The sequence below is a fragment of the Haliotis cracherodii genome, unplaced genomic scaffold, assembly GCF_022045235.1.
Source record: "Haliotis cracherodii isolate W230 unplaced genomic scaffold, xgHalCrac1.p SCAF_3, whole genome shotgun sequence".
In the NCBI taxonomy this organism is placed as follows: Eukaryota; Metazoa; Mollusca; class Gastropoda; order Lepetellida; family Haliotidae; genus Haliotis; species Haliotis cracherodii.
The window spans coordinates 74,332,621-74,346,637 of NW_027266286.1; the positions used below are offsets into that span (position 1 = coordinate 74,332,621).

General features: G+C 40.9%; 2 protein-coding genes across 2 annotated transcripts in view; one reads left to right on the top strand and one right to left on the bottom strand.

The window, feature by feature from the left end:
• The window catches only part of LOC139475692 (protocadherin Fat 4-like), a 78,359-nt gene that overhangs the window by 49,821 nt on the left and 14,521 nt on the right, over positions 1–14,017 (top strand). The window contains exons 37-42 of the mRNA XM_071258879.1: positions 1,651–1,894; positions 2,991–3,260; positions 3,379–3,450; positions 4,298–4,545; positions 5,469–5,639; positions 6,571–6,823. Of these exons, the coding sequence (XP_071114980.1) occupies positions 1,651–1,894; positions 2,991–3,260; positions 3,379–3,450; positions 4,298–4,545; positions 5,469–5,639; positions 6,571–6,823 (1,258 nt within the window). The remainder of the gene's footprint in view (positions 1–1,650; positions 1,895–2,990; positions 3,261–3,378; positions 3,451–4,297; positions 4,546–5,468; positions 5,640–6,570; positions 6,824–14,017) is intronic.
• Positions 7,570–12,792, bottom strand: LOC139474943 (uncharacterized). Its single transcript, XM_071258136.1, has 4 exons — positions 12,688–12,792; positions 10,758–10,811; positions 9,043–9,228; positions 7,570–8,230 (listed from the first exon to the last, which is right to left on the bottom strand). The coding sequence occupies exons 1-4, from the start codon at positions 12,728–12,730 to the stop codon at positions 8,100–8,102; spliced, it is 414 nt and encodes a 137-aa protein (XP_071114237.1). The 5' UTR covers positions 12,731–12,792; the 3' UTR covers positions 7,570–8,099.

The window sequence follows — 14,017 nt, forward strand, 5'->3', positions numbered from 1 at the left end:
CCTATAACTTGAAAACTACTACAAAGATTTTTTTTAAAACTTTGTGAACACTTTTATGCCTATAGGAGATATGCAGTGTGAAGTTTGATTTCAATATTTGGAGTTTCTGAAAAAAATATTTACCTAGCGTTTTTTTACTTCCACATTTTGTGTGACCTATAGCTTGAAATTTGCTTCATGGATTCTTTTCCAATTGGGGGTACAGTTTCTATAACAATACGAGAAGTGCAGTGCAAAGTTTGATTTCGATAAGTGGATTTTCTGAGAAAATATTGCTGTTTTCATGTTTTGAACTTAGAAATGTGTTTGAGGCGAAGACAAAAGAGGAAAAAATTACAAACTGAAAAACATCTTTTATTTCTCCAATGAAAGCAAACTTATCTGGTCAACACAAAAATGTTATGTACACAAAAGATTAAATTATCAGATCAACAAGATGCAAGATGATGTCAGCAATAACACACGTGTAGCATCTCTACCCTATTCCCCATACATAAGCATATTTAATTGCAAAAATAGATTGTTTTAGTTATAGAGGATATTCCAGTTGAGTTCACGCCACTCCTTTTTGTGTCAAACATCTCCTCATTGTCTGTTGAGGGAATGAAGATCTTTTCACGAGATGCATCCTATTTGTTATAAACTTTTTGTGTATTTGTCTCCTGGAAAATTATGTTATTTCATTACAAATGTAAAACCTTGAAACATCTCCCTACCTAACATACACCTCCACCCCTTGTAATTGCGACTTAAAAAGTAGTTTTGTGTTTACCAAATCTTCAAAAATATAATCAAAAGTAACAAAAAACATTTGAGGTATCAAACATTCTATATCATACATGTGAATATTCTTGAGAGCAACGAGACTGCTGTTTGAAGCAAAAGAACACCTGCTGGTCAAGTAATAAAAATGGCGCTTTTCGAAATGAAGACTCTCGATTGACAAGTTAAATGAGAAATATACAGTTTATAACAAGACATTTTCATGAGAATAACAAATGGGCAAGAAGCAATATTAACTCCATAAATGACCATCCATCATTATTTTGCCATGTCAATGTGGTACTAAAGTGAAAAGGAAGTCAACAGTTTGTGTAGACAATAGGGAGATAATTAACCGTAATGTTCATTGCAGTTAAATGTCAAGTGTTCACTTTTCCCAACTTTCACACTGAAGTTTATGAGAAATGATGATTCTCCACATCTCTGTACATGTATTAGATTAGTTGACAGCAAGGAACTCTGAGAAGGCACTCACTCACTCACTCACTCACTAGTACCCACCCACCCATCTACCCACCCATCTACCCACCCATCTACCCACCCACTCACTAGTTCACTGACCTGTGAAGATCTGTGGTAGAAGAGGTCTTCAGAAACCCATGCTTGTCGTAAAAGGCAACTATGTGTGTTGTATGAGGCGACTAAGGGGATTGCGTGGTCAGGCTTGCTGACTTGGTTGATGCATGCCATCATATCCCAATTGTGTGGATCGACGCTTATGATGTCAATCACTGGATTGTCTGGTTCAGACTTGATTATTTACAGACCACCATCATATAGGTGAGCGTGGCAAACTGAGTAGGATCATCTCCACCCATGGGGTTGACATTGTGTTGTCTCTGACACTCTGGCACTGATATTCTCCAGCTAGTGGTATCAGATGGTGAACATGAGACGGCTGCAGACCTGCTTGTGATGGTGGCAGACACTAACGATAATGCCCCCAGCTTCCTGCCCACGACAGAGCTACGTGTTGACCCCGAGGAGAGAGTGGGGACAGTCGTGGGGAGGGTGCAGGCTGTTGACAGGGACACCTCTCCTGGGAATGGGGACATCGCCTACTACCTCCAGGGTGGGGGCCTGGACAAGTTCTCCGTTCACGCCCACACAGGTACGTGTGTTGTTTGTGTGTTGTTTATGTGTTTGTATGTTGATTGTGTTTTGTCGCATTGTAACTTTTAGTATTATCTACCGATTTGTTTCAACTTTCGCTAGTTAGATACGTTTTGAAATGAGTATGGTATGAAATGAAATAGTATATGACAGGCATGAGTGCAGTAATCTGTTTCTTACACACCCAAAAAATGCACCATTTTGGCATCGATTCTCATAATTGCAGTAGCACATGAACCTATCGTCATGAGTGACTTCATTCGGTGAGTGAGTGAGTGAGCCTGGTTTTACGCCGCTTTTAGCAATATTCCTGCAATATCAAAGAGAGGGACACCAGACATGGGCTTCACATATTGTACCCCTGTCGGGAATTGAACCCAGGTCTTCAGCGGGATGAATGAACACTTTAACCACTGCTGCCCCTACTTCTGCCGGCTTACTGCTCACTACTCATATCCATCACCAATCACAGAGCCGGAATTCACTGATTGTGAACCAATCTCTTGTATCGTGGGTTTCCTACTGAGATACAATACTGTATTGCTGTACCACTAAATACAAACAGTCTGTGACATAACCTGTATATAAACTATCCACGTTGTCCACAGGGGAGATAACCCTTCTTGCTATCGTGGTATCGTTACACCACTAAACACCAAACGGTCTGTGACATAAGCTGTATATAAACTATCCACATTGTCCACAGGGGAGATAACCCTTGTGGCTATCGCTGTATCGTTACACCACTAAATACAAACAGTCTGTGACATAAGCTGTATATAAACAATCCACATTGTCCACAGGGGAGATAACCCTTCTTGCTATCGCTGTATGGTTACACCACTAAATACAAACAGTCTATGACATAAGCTGTATATAAACTATCCACATTGTCCACAGGGGAGATAACCCTTCTTGCTATCGCTGTATGGTTACACCACTAAATACAAACAGTCTATGACATAAGCTGTATATAAACTATCCACATTGTCCACAGGGGAGATAACCCTTGTGGCTATCGCTGTATCGTTACACCACTGAATACAAACAGGCTGTGACATAAGCTGTATATAAACTATCCACATTGCCCACAGGGGAGATAACCCTTGTGGGAGGGCTGCTGGACACCCCCTACAGAGAAGAGTATCAGCTTCAAATAAGAGCTGTGGACTTTGGTCAGCCCCAGATGTCTGACTCTACAGTTCTCACAGTGACCGTTCCCCTCAACAAGCCCCCCCAGGTGGCGGCCCAGACTGTATTCAGGGTGGATGAGGATAAGCCTGTGGGGACAGAGATCGGTGATGTGATGGCGTCCGACCCTGATGGCACATCCCACCTGGTGTATGAGATACGGGACTCAGACAGTGAGTATACGTGGTGGGGACAGAGATCGGTGATGTGATGGCGTCCGACCCTGATGGCACATCCCACCTGGTGTATGAGATACGGGACTCAGACAGTGAGTATACGTGGTGGGGACAGAGATCGGTGATGTGATGGCGTCCGACCCTGATGGCACATCCCACCTGGTGTATGAGATACGGGACTCAGACAGTGAGTATACGTGGTGGGGACAGAGATCGGTGATGTGATGGCGTCTGACCCTGATGGCACACCCCACCTGGTGTATGAGATACCTGACTCAGACAGTGAGTATACGTGGGTGAGGACAGAGATCGGTGATGTGATGGCGTCCGACCCTGATGGCACACCCCACCTGGTGTATGAGATACCCGTCTCAGGCAGTGAGTATACGTGGGTGGGGACAGAGATCGGTGATGTGATGGCCTCCGACCCTGACGGGACACCCCACCTGGTGTATGAGATACCTGACTCAGACAGTGAGTATACGTGGGTGAGGACAGAGATCGGTGATGTGATGGCGTCCAATCCTGATGGGACACCCTAGTATTGTAGCACACTTGACCCATTTGCTACCACAGTGCCGTCTTTTTCAAATGTCATAATTCTAATATTATGTGTTAAAATGACGCTGTTTGAAATCAAGTTACACGCATATGACTGAAATAAGCAGCCATGTCACAGACACAACTGGAAATTGCCATTGACTTAATACTTCGGAAAACATGAAATCTGTTGTTTCAAGCAGTGGTGATAATTATGATATGACATCTTTGTTGTGACCAATGTAAAATTGAGTAATTTCCAAATTCATGGATTCGATTTCGTTTGTCAAGGGCATAATAGTATGAGGTCGCAATTTTAAATGTAAATCTACATGTATGTCAAATTCTCATTTGGAAGATTCGTTTTGATTCGTTGATAACTTCAATCACATGGTGTTAGGGTGATGGACGAGGTGATGCTATGGGGGCAATGGGTACAGGGTATCCATCCATATACAATCAAGATCTACTACACAGTTAATATTCCATTCCAGTGCCATTCCAAATCAACCAATCTGGCACCATCTCCGTGACGATGAAGCTGGACAGTGAAAGAAGAGACGAGTACAAGTTCACTGTGCTTGTGGTGGATGCAGGCACTCCCACACACACAGCTACGACCACAGCCACCATCTACGTCGATGGCGTCAACGATGAGAAGCCGTTGTTCTCCCACACCATGTACACAGCATTGGTCGAGGAAAACCTTTCTCTGGAGGCGTCCCTCAAACCGATACCTATTGTGAGTAACTCATGTTTACACATATACATGGTATGAGTAGGGGTGTCACGATAAATTGAAATATAAATATATTGCAATTGGTAAGCACTTAAAGTCAATAAATCGATTGTTAAATCAGTTTCCGATCAATAGTGTCGATTTCAGTTAGGAATAACAATAGTTTGGATTGTATTTGGATTGAGTCACCGAAACACACTCGCGAACACAGCCGAGTGAGGATTAGAGTTAATTGCCCTTGATGCTTAGCAAACGGTCTTTCTTAAAGTAATATGGCGGAGGGTGACAGTCAAGTGGACAAACTTGGGTGGAAAATCGAGTATTTGGAAGTCTTATGGTTATCACATTCAAAGGAAAGTTCAGTTCCAAGGATTTTTTCAACTCTAAAATCCATCTAAGATGATAAACTGAAAACTATCGATATTTATCGCAATAGTTTCTTTCAATACCAATAGTTATCGCAATAGTGATTTCCAGACCAATAGTAACCCCTAGTTATGAGTGTTTCACGATCAAACCTACACCTGTTGTAATTTATGATCAAACTTATACCTGTTATGAGTGTTTCACGATCAAACTTATATCTGGTGCAAGTCATGATCAAACTCATACCTGGTGCAAGTCATGATCAAACCTATACCTGGTGCAAGTCATGATCAAACCTATACCTGGTGCAAGTCATGATCAAACCTATACCTGGTGTAAGTCATGATCACTTATACCTTTTGTAATTTATGATGAAACCTACACCTTGTGTGAGTGATTCATGATGAAACCTACACCTTGTGTGAGTGATTCATGATGAAGCCTACACCTTGTGTGAGTGATTCATGATGAAACCTACACCTTGTGTGAGTGATTCATGATGAAGCCTACACCTTGTGTGAGTGATTCATTATGAAGCCAAATTGACTCTGATGTTGCAGACACCTGAGTTGGTAGTGACTGATGGTGACTCCGTGGATGGGGGTGACGTTGTGTTGACACTGGAGGGGGAGGGAAGTGAGGTCTTCACAATCGACAGGGTCACACATGACCTGAAGATCACAGACCCAAATCTCATTGACTGTGAGAGAATGTGTGAATACAACCTGCTGGTGAGTCATAGACATTTGTACAGCAACAACTTGTTCATCAAGACTCATCCGTGTCTCTCAGTGGTACTGTATAACTCGTGGTATCAATGAAGACAGAGCTGACATGGACTTTGTTATTTCAGTGATATGTCTTCATTTTTTGTTATTATTATTGTTATTATTGTTGTTGTTGTTGTTGTTGTTATCTGTGCCAGGAAGTGAGATGAGGGATATAAGAACGGAGTTTGTCTGTCTGTCTTTCCGTCTGCTTCTCAATGTGGACAAATTTTCTCAAAAACTATTCAAATTAGAGAAATGAAATTTTACACACTGATGTTACTGAGCACGATCTCAAATGAGTTTGAAAATGGGTATTGTCCGTTCAGTTATTGCCCTTGCTTTTCAGCTTACTGCATAGTGATTGCGATGGGGACAATCTTTCTCAGAAACTACAGATTTTACATGAATTAAATTTTGCAAGCTTAACTAAGAGATACTTGTCAAGACCGACAAGGACAAGTTGTTCAGAAACTACTGGAGTTACATGAATGAAAGTTTTCATGCTTATCAAAGAGAAGGGGGCTTTTATGTATTAATTTCATTTTTAATCAATTTTTCTGATGACATGAAGTGGCCAAAGTGGCCATCTTTTTTTAAGGTTTTATAGGACTTTTTATAGTTTATATTCACTATTACAGTAAACTATGTTTATAACAAACTGATGGATATAACGAACATTTTTTTGGTCCTGACCCTTTGCTGTATATATGCCGTATATATGCTTATAAGGAACTATGGTTTTTTGATAAAGTGGTCCCTTTGAGTTCGTTATAACTGTAGTTTGCTGTATATGAAGAAACAAACTTCAACTGTGCCCCATGGTACCGTGATAACGCTGTTTTCTTGTTCTTATGATCATTAGTAATTGAACATTTAAAATGTAATTATTTAGCTGATTGCAACTGACGATGGCGGCCATGGTCTACAGAACAGTGCCAACCTGACGATCACCATCCTCGATGTCAATGACAACGCCCCCACCTTCCAGCACTCCTACAACTTCAGCGTTCCCCCTGACACACCAGTAGGCACTGTTGTGGGTGTGGTGGAAGCAACAGATATTGACGGCTTTGAAGGCAACAACAGGATCACGTATCTCCTAACCAGGGGAGGAGCAGGGAAGTTCTTTGTGGACCCTGTGTCAGGTCAGTAGATTGGTGGAATAGATTGCATGTAGCTCACCTGGTAGATGGTGCCTGTGTAGAGATATTAGAATCTCCGTAGCTAACCTGGGAGGTGCTATCTCTGGTATGTTTTTATCTATTTTTTTGGTTTCTTATTTAATGACGCACTCAGCAATAATCCAGGTATATGGTAGGTGGTGTCTCTGTAGTGATAGAAAAATCCCTGAAGCTCACCTGGTAGTTGGTGTTTATAGAGACTGAAGAATCCCTGTAGCTCAACTGGTAGGTGGAGTCAGTGGATATAGAAGAATCCCTGAAGCTCACCTGGTAGGTGGTGTCTCTGTAGAGATAGAAGAATCCCTGTAGCTCACCTGGTAGGTGGAGTCTGTGGATATGGAGAATCCCTGAAGCTCACCTGGTAGGTGGTGTGTTGTAGAAGGAGAATAGAAGCAATGTAGCTCACCTTCATACTGTTGTTTGTCTGAACATTTTATATACTATTGTGTGAGAATATGATATACACCAACCATTAGTCAATCATAGGTTGCTGACATGACATTGATGATTGCCCGTGGTTCTTTCAGACACATACCCAATTTGGATTTATCATCAAAGAAATAAATTGAATTTTCGAACTATTTTTAAAATAGTGAACTATTGATTAAAGATGACTGAAACTTGAAAGTCACATAGTGTTTTGCTATTTTTTAACTTCCTTATATGGTGAACAAAGCCATTTATTATGAATCCCAAAATTTAATCTTTATCATACAAAATACACTGTGTCAGTAATAAAATAATTAAATAGTCAGTCACCATGTTAGGGCTCTGAACTCAAGTACTTGCATCTCAAAACTGGACCCAGACTCAAGTACTCAAATTCAACTGTAATATACCATACAATTAATATGTTGTCTTTTTCCTTGACATCAGAGGCAGTAGGGTAACCCAGTGGTTAAAGCATTCGTTCATAGCGCCGAAGACTGGGTTTGATTTCCCACATGGGTACAAGGTGTGAAGCCCATTTCTGGTGTCCCCACCTGTGATGTTGCTAAAAGTTGTGTAAAACCACACCCTCTCACTCTTTGGCATCAAAGCCCAGGGTAATTCACTCAGCCAGTGAACAGCTTCTCTTCCATGTCTGCGGCACACGTTGTTGAAGTGAAGATTGGAGTTATCTCCCCTGGTCAGGTACTCCCATCCAAATAAACTCATCCTGTGCTTGTCTGTCAGGTCTGTCAGAGCCCTACTCTCTGCTCCCTTCAACGCCCTGGTGTGTTATATAGAGGGAAAACTCTCAACGACAACATGAACACACAGTCCATGAAGTAATTGTTATCAAGATTATACACACGGGAACATAAAACCCAACAGCACACCAGTACAGAATTCCTTTCTGACATGGAAAGTAGTAGAACTGGTAGCCACCTGCAAGAGAGCAAGAACTGAGGTTTTCATTTGCACCATATGACAGAGTTAAAGAATTTAGATTCGAACGATATGCAGAAAATTGTCAGGTGGGATTATGTTTTCTGAAACCACATCTTCCCAGGGTAAGAGAGTCAACTAACTGATTGGACTATGCTTAGACTCATTAGTCCAGCCAGAATATAACTTTATAATTCCAGCCTATTTGCGGTGGAAACTGGGCTTTTATAGTCAGTTCACCTTCTTTCCTTGAGAAGATGCTGCTTAAACCATGGCTCCTTTGTCTTAAACCGTACATTGATTAACGGAATTGTTAGTTAACACGACTTAGCAATGTCAGACAATCTTTTTTTCCCCTATTATTTACCTTGATGATAGAAAAAAATCACAAACAACATGTGTCGCTAGGGGTATTCGAACCTGCAAAGTCTGCACTGAAGGCTGACGAATGTAATATTCTGCCACATCGAATTGGAAAAAATTGTATGAAATTAACAATTTAGGAGATATTTGTTTTATGCAGTGGTTTTGTTCTTTACTTGCCCATGTTGCCGATTTTTCTTTATGGTATCCTCATAATAAGAACTATGACTGACAGTGCTAATCGTTGCTTATAATATCAATCACATTATTAGCCCAATATTGATTGATGCATGTCATCACATCCCAGTTGTGTAGATCAGTGCTCATGATATCAATCACTGGATTGGCCAGGGTCAGTTATTTACATTGCTGCCACATACCTGGGATATTGCTGAGTGTGGCGCCAGACAACAACAAATAAAGATATTTTGGATTTTGCGCGTGCTTACCGAAACCGCCGCAGATGATCGCAGCTGTGAGAATCATTGCGAAACAAAGGCAATATTGTGTTTCATCTTTGACTTTTTTAGAATTTAGTCCGTACATGATAGCTACGACAAGTACCAGAAGCCCTTCACAGATCATGTACCAGGCAACACTCAGGTCAGTCGGACAGTCCTTGTGATAAACCAGGCCTGTGAAGTATAATAACAGAATAGGAGAAAGACCAACACTCCACAGACGAACCACAAGTAATAACAAGTCTTTGGCTACGACCTTAATATTCATTAACGAGGGGCAGATAACCTAATTATTCGAGTAGGCGATTTAGGAGATAAACATACTGTGTTTTCAATGTAGAGCTAGGTTACCTGTAGCTTTAACTGCACTAAATTGAATTTGGAACCGACCGTGCAGCGTGAGGTTTCAAATGTTAAATTTAGCTTGGTTCTGCCCACCATTTTGTGGTGGCATAGGAAGTGGCATCCTTCCCTAGTGGTGTACCCAGTACCCATATATTCTTTGATGGCATTTGGAGTTGGGCCCTTTTTCTGCAAGTACTTGATCACAGCACAATTACAATAACAAGTCAGCAGTTGATGTTTTATTTATTATATTCAGTGAAACAATAACATCATAAATTATTTGACATTCCATATACTGCACTTATCCAGGTACTTGTATCTGCTGAAATGTGATAATGACCAGTGACCACAGTACTGTCAAATTAAATATATAAGAGTGTTGTCTTTGAAGAAATCTATGTATATGATATATATTTAGGGATATTTTAAGGGACAAGGTATGTCAATGCACATAACTGTATATTAAAACATATTCGATTCTAGTGACCAATAATAACGAATTCAATTCATGAACGGATACGGTTCGATTCACCGAATACGCAAGTGAATCGTAACAGCCCTTCTTATCACAGCGAACCAATTTGCTCCATTCATGTTCAATATTTGTGATTTTTTATCTCAAATTTCAAATTCGTACTGACAGGGTTTGTTATCACCCATTTACCTGAATATGCTGAAGGGGTACGGTGTAATTTTTTCTGCGCATGATATTAAAAAAATATGTCCAAAATACTGAATCCACTGGAAGAGGGTGCACATTATGCTCAAGAAAATATGGTATACCTCTATGACATCATGTAATTTCCTAGATTACAAAATTCTCTATAATGCAGTTGCTTCTACGTAAGGCACAGAACTCGTCAGTCAACCCTCGGAGTACAGTACATTGATAAGAAAATGTGGAAGAAGCTTTGCAAGAAAAAAATTCTAAAGTTTTGTAATGAGTGAGTGAGTGAGTTGGGTTTAACACTGCTTTTAACAGTATTCCAGTTATATCACAGCGTGTCAGCTTAATGTGGTAGGAAAGCTCGAAGTGATGCAGGTCTCAGACGTTTACCACTTTGGAGAAACCCCAAAGCATGGGTTTGGTGCTGACAAATCTAGAAACATAATCGGGGCGAACCAGGATTCAAACCCACAATCATAGGTTACTGGCGTGCCCAAGGTACACAACTCTGCACAGCAAAAATTGCGGCACCTTAGGCGACTGGGCCACTAGTACCCCCTTTTGTAATGAAGTTATTACTATAAAAAAAAATATTTAAAAAATAAGAATATCTACAACAATATATTTGATAGTATCTTCTGATTGTTGTGATAATTTAGTCTTGTGATTGAGAAGTGAAGTACAGTCCTACCTAACACCAGCATGTGACATCCAACCATGAAGGCAAACAAGGAAAATCGGCCACCTGTTTCAACAAAAATATTTCATGGAAATATTATCATATCTAACTGTCGGGCAAAAGAAAGAATTCACCCATGTTTGATGGTGACTAACAGGAAACTAACAAGAAATGGTTATTCGATGGTTATTTGATACGGGTATCTCAGTTGTGTAATGGACCATAAATTTGCCGTTTTTCAGAGGCTCTTTTCAGTTATGTTAACATTTATATTTGTTTTGGTCAAATCCAAGGTTCAAGTGTATATTTTCTTTTTACCCGGCAGTTTATGCATGTAAGGGAGTGAGTGAGTTTGATTTTACGCCAGTTTTAGCAATAGTCCAGCAATATCACGGCAGGGGACACCAGAAATGGGCTTCACAAATTGGACCCATGTCGGGAATCGAACCCAGATCTTTGGCGTGACAAGCGAACACTTTAACCACTAGGCTACCCGACCGCCCCAGATGTACGCAGAGAAGGAACACATTTAACAAATAGGTACATTCTATTTCAATAAGTATATCATGGCTGGCTTCTGAGAGAGTCTACCCGTGAAGATCTGGGGTAGAATAGGTCTAATAAGGCGACCAACGGGATCGGGTGGTCAGACTGACTTGGTTGATGCATGTCAATCCCAATTGCATAGATTGATGCTCATGTTGTCATCACTGCATTGGTCTTGTCTCGATTATTTACAGACCGCCGTCATATAGCTGGAATATTGCTGAGTGAGGTATTAAACAAAAAACAAACAAACACATTTCACAAATAGTTTCATTCTATTTCAGTATGTATATCAGGGCTGGCTTTTGAGAGAGACCCCCATTGTTAAACCATTACGATGACGTCACACTCATGTTGCCATTGATTCTAAGCCAGGAATTCACAGGCCATTCTGAACATGCTTTTAAACGAAGTATATCTGATGCAGCAATACCTCATTACAAAGATTATTGGAAATTATATTATAACTATAACCTGGTTAAGTCAGAGAAATCTCTTAAATCTGTTGATGCCCGAAGTAGAATGAATAGATCCTCTGGATGTTTTTATGTGGGATTCTGGGGCAGTGGCCTAAAGGAGGTGACGTGGCTGCTTGTGTGTCATTGTGTCCTGGCGGTGAACTGTTGATCATACTTTCAACCACTAGTTTGTCAGGCCCTTACGTTCAGGCAGCTATGATGTTTCTTGTGGGCAGAGGTGGCCCAGGCGTCTAAGGCCCCGTGATTCGCTGTGCCGAGTTGCGTCCCTTGGGCATGCCAGAAACCTATGATTGTGGGTTCAAATGCAGATTCGCCCCGATTATGTTTCTAGGTTTGTCAGCACCATACCCGTGCTCGTGGGTTTCACCGAAGTGGTAAACGTCTGAGATCTGCATCACTTCGGGCTTTCCTCCCTCATTAAGCTGACACGCTGTGATATAACTGGAATACTGTTAAAAGCGGCGTTAAACCCAACTCACTCACTCACTCACTTTCTCATTCTGATGTACAGGCCAAGATGTACAAAAATCTGGATAAAGTGTCATATTTATAAGTATAATCGACTGTTAATACTTTTGTATGTTTAACTGCAGACTATACTTTTCCATAAGAAATAAGTATATAAGTATGTCTTTTTCTTGTGTCTGGATTTGGAATAAGTATGTGGTATTGACTGCGTATGTATGGATAGAACAAAATGAAACATTACTGCAAGAACTTCACTCCATGATAACATTATTACTAAACGTATTACACTGCTCAACATTTGCTGAGGACCAAACAAGTCATCTTGAGTCCTTTGGAAATGTTGAGTGGTATATCTTGGGGTGAGAAAAATACTCGTCAGTCTGTTCCAACATTGAATGTTTCACATTTAGTTATGAAAGTTATAGAGATGTCAAGTTATTATGACTTACAAGTGACATCCTTCCGCTCCTCGACCTCTCCCATGTTGTCCATGTATTGACATGACCGTCGAAGTGAGACTGGAGTCAGTCAATACAGTGTGCCTCAAGACAGCCGTGTGCAGCAGCTGGTAGTGTATGGCAGGAACAGTTTCAGGTGTGTCCATGTTAATGCTGCTGTTATTGTCTGCCTGCTGAGACCTGTGTCTGCAGGTGTTGGCTGAACTATATTTAATAGATTGAAATCAATTTTTGTTTGTTGGTGGACCATAGCTGTAGGTACTTATCATATTGGCGAGTCAGTCAGTCAGTCAGTCAGTCAGTCAGTCAGTCAGTCAGTCAGTCAGTCAGTCAGTCAGTCAGTCAGTCAGTCAGTCAGTCAGTCAGTCAGTCAGTCTGATTGATACAGGTCTTAGACTCTTATTTCAGTGATTTCGCCATTTTGTTTTACGCAAATGCAAGTGATATGAGAGATGGAATCTGATTGGTCAATAGGAGGGACATAGAAGGGATATAACTTGTAATACCCACTGGTGGTGCTACGATCACACCTGGAAATTCCAGCCTAGTTTGGCAAGAGTGGAAACTGGACATTAATTGTCCGTCAACACCTTGCCACTGGGAGATGACCAACTCTAGGATAGAAATAGATAAAGTCCTGGTGCTTTAAACAACTGGGCCATCATGCTACACATATCATATTACTTATGTGTTATAACTGTTCACATTCAGAGGTCACATTACTGCACAACACTGTTGGATATGGGACTGGTTTTGGAACAATAGCCTTACAAACACTGATGATAAGTTTTCTGTTTTCAATTGTTCAGTCAAATGTATGTTGACATAACCTGATTATGTTAATAGAATTGCCAATAGTTTGAAGACAATAATTCAGCTGGTGGTGAGCTCAGTAGGGTATATCGAGGAGCCGTAGAGATTTCATGCATCTGAAGTCACGTTATTCAAACACAGCCTCTAGCCTCTACATCCCAGCCGAAGACCTAGGTTCAATTCCCAACATGGGTACAATGTGTGAAGCCCATTTCTTTCCTCCTACATTAAGCTGACACGCCGTGATATAACTGGAATAATGTTAAAAGCGGCGTTAAACCCAACACACTCACTCACTCACCCAGCAGGGAATGGGTACCCGATATGTAGATGGATGTAAGAACCCTCTTGTGCCCGTAGGCAGCTGGGGTTGTATACCCCCCCAGGGAGTTGAGAATGATAACTGGCATGCAAATGGATCCACTGGTTGGGGAACAAATAAAATCGCATTTGAGCAGATACTGGTACCTGGATAACTGTGGTTTTAAAATGTATAATATAATAATAA